The sequence below is a fragment of the Propithecus coquereli genome, unplaced genomic scaffold (assembly GCF_000956105.1).
Source record: "Propithecus coquereli isolate 6110/MARCELLA unplaced genomic scaffold, Pcoq_1.0 Scaffold238, whole genome shotgun sequence".
Taxonomy (NCBI): Eukaryota; Metazoa; Chordata; class Mammalia; order Primates; family Indriidae; genus Propithecus; species Propithecus coquereli.
Genome location: NW_012147930.1, coordinates 795,159 through 797,901, shown reverse-complemented (window position 1 = coordinate 797,901; position 2,743 = coordinate 795,159). Strand labels below are relative to the sequence as shown.

General features: G+C 60.5%; 1 protein-coding gene across 2 annotated transcripts in view; it reads right to left on the bottom strand.

The window, feature by feature from the left end:
* DLGAP2 (discs, large (Drosophila) homolog-associated protein 2) overlaps window positions 1-2,743 on the bottom strand; it is a 95,364-nt gene that overhangs the window by 23,140 nt on the left and 69,481 nt on the right. The window contains exons 7-8 of one of the 2 annotated variants that reach the window (XM_012645887.1): window positions 1,463-1,812; window positions 436-477 (exon numbers count right to left, since the gene is read on the bottom strand). In XM_012645887.1, coding sequence (XP_012501341.1) covers window positions 436-477; window positions 1,463-1,812 — 392 coding nt within the window. The remainder of the gene's footprint in view (window positions 1-435; window positions 478-1,462; window positions 1,813-2,743) is intronic. The other variant, XM_012645886.1, reaches the window with a different exon arrangement.

Here is a 2,743-nt window from a genome sequence, read left to right as displayed (position 1 = left end):
CGTCCCCGCTCCTTTCAGATGGAGACGTGGTCAGGCTGGGCGGGCGGCCTGGGGGATGCTCGTGGAGGCAGCAGGCGGGAAGGCCAGGGAGGGCGTGCGCGCCTGGCAACATGGAGTCGCCTGGCTAATTTGGGGACCTCCGGGTGTCTATTGCAGACGTGACTCGGAGCAGAGAGGTGGGCAAGTGCACCCTGGGGTGCCAGGACCGGCAGGTCCTGGGCTGCGGGTAGCTTATCGGCCTCGGGGAGCTCCTGTGTCCTTGTCTACGCGGGGCAGTGGGCACAGGGATTCCTGCAATGGGACGGAGCACCCAGCATAGCACCTGGCATATAGCGTCAGGACAGAGGCGACAAGAGCAGTCGTATGAGTCATCCGAAAAAGGGAGAGGAAAGAAAATTCATGCGTACTTGGCTTGGAGCATATTTCGGTACTTACATCTGACCTTGGGTATGGCTGATGCTCTGCGAATTCAGAATCCTAAACAAAACAACGAAGCCACAGTGTGGGGACCTGGCTCAGAGGACCCGGGCCAGCAGCAGGCTCCCCTGCTCTCCGTCCCGCTCGGGCCCCTCGCCAGCGCCCTCCGGCCTGGCCCTCACGCGCTCCGCACCCTCCTCCCTGGGCCGGCGCAGCGGTGACTAAGCGTCTGGTCTTTGAGACTCCGCTGGACACAGACTGAAGGGAGGACGCGGGAGGGAAACCGCGTTGGCCGAGGACCTGACTGTCCACCCTGCATAACCACCTCCTTGAAGGGCAGAGTCGCGGGGATGAATCAGAGGTCCCCACCGTCCCTGGCGCACTGAGTCCACCTGTTACCAGAACAACGTGCAGGGTGGAGGTGAGGCCTGCACAGAAGCCAGCCGGGTTCTGCATGCGCAGGGAGGAGCCTACCACCAACTCCATATCTCAGGTGGACCCATGGGGCCTAGGTGGACAGTAGGTCCACCCTCCGTGGTCTGAAGCCGCGGAGGCGCGTCTGTGACCACAGCTGAACTGAAGACCGCTGGGTGCCCCGCGGCCTGGGGAGAGGGTCCTGTGGGGCCCACGCTCGGCATCTCTGAGCCCCGGCTGTGTACAGGGAGGACTTGCTTTTCCTTTGACCTTTTATTCCCGAGGACTGTTTCCCCCACTGGACTGGCCACAAGGCCGCAAAGCTTTTGGAAACTCAAGCTTCAACCCAAACCCACCCCTCTTAAGTCTCCACACTAAGGAGACGTTGACCCCCAGAAGGTGCACAGGCTGGGGCGGGGTCTTCCCGGGTGGCCGGGCACAGAGCATGGGGCCTGGGTCTCCTTCTGCCTGAATCACTCTGGGGGCACGGGCCTTGCGCTCACGTTTCACCGCCCCGCGGAGGGTCACAGCTAAGGCTAAGGCCCAGGGCTGTCGGTCTGAGCTCTGGCTTATTCTACGCCATGTGCAGCTGGGGCGGAGCTGCCCAGGGCCGGGCGGCAGGGCCAGCTACCTGAATCCCGATGGAAGAGCGGTGGCCCTTGAGCAGCTCCTCAGCCTTGGACGCCAGGATGGCCTTGTCGCTGGTCCGCATCGAGCTGCTCTGGCTGTCGGGGATGTGGCGCTGGGCCGCGGCCGTTTCCAGAGCGAGGTTCATGGCCTTGTTGCTGTCTAGACTGTCCGTGGAGTTGTAGAGGCCACGGCTGTCCTGGGGCCACGGCGACATCCTCTGTGCGCGGCTATCCTGGTAGGCGTCCTGGGTGGACTCGGTGCTGCTCTGGGCCGTCACCGAGATCAGAGGCTTGGAGGTGGTCCGGGGAGGTACGGGTGGGGGTGTTTTTTTGTAGTTTGTGTATGAGACGGCTGGAAGAGAGAGAAACCCGCGTCAGCAAGCATGTTCCCACCAGCACCTGGCCTGCACCTTCCCCGCACAATACCCTGTGGCCTGTCCAGCAGGTCCACCCCTGGTGTCCAGCCTAAAAGGAGGATGAGATCGTCCACGTGGATACACTTGTAACAGTGAAGAGTTACAGAAACACCACAAAACCCAGCAATAGAGACAGGATGAGGCAAGGTGTGTCCCGGCAGGACAGAACACACACAGCCCCACCACTGTCTCCCTGTGAGGCTTTATCCCGCTAAGTCAGCAGAGCAGGCAGAATGCCACGCGACACACGGGCAAGGACGGGGCATGTTTGCAAAGAAAACTGTGCAGGAGGAAAGATTAGCAGTGCATAGAATGTTCGTCGCGGCTCTCGTTGAGTGACAACATGGCAATGCTTGCTCTTCTCCTAGACTGTGTTTTCTAAAAGTCATTACAGTGGATACTATTATTCTGTAATGGAGAAAATATATAATATCACAAAACTATTTGCTTCCCGTAAGTACAGGCTCAGTGGGTGTAAGTCGAAGAACGTCCCCTGCGAAGGGATGCGAGGGCTGCACGCCTGCCGGCCGTCTCCCCTCCTCAGCCTGCACCACACACACGGGTCTGCGCCGCCGGCCAAGTCAACCGGCCTCCTGGGGCTTCACTGGGCGAACCTCAAGTCGTCCCGCCAAACACTTCCGCAGTGTTAGCCGGGGCAGTTCTGTCCCCACGCCCCCCCCCCACCCCAGGAACACTGGGTGATGTCTGGAGACATTTTTGGTTGTCTCACTTTGGCAGGTGGAGGCCGGGGTGCTGCCAAACACCCTGCAACACACAGATCAGCCCCAAGACGTATCCACCCCCAAACATCAACAGACCCCAGGTTGAGAAACCCAAGTTAGCGAACCATTGTGTCTTTCTGGGGGG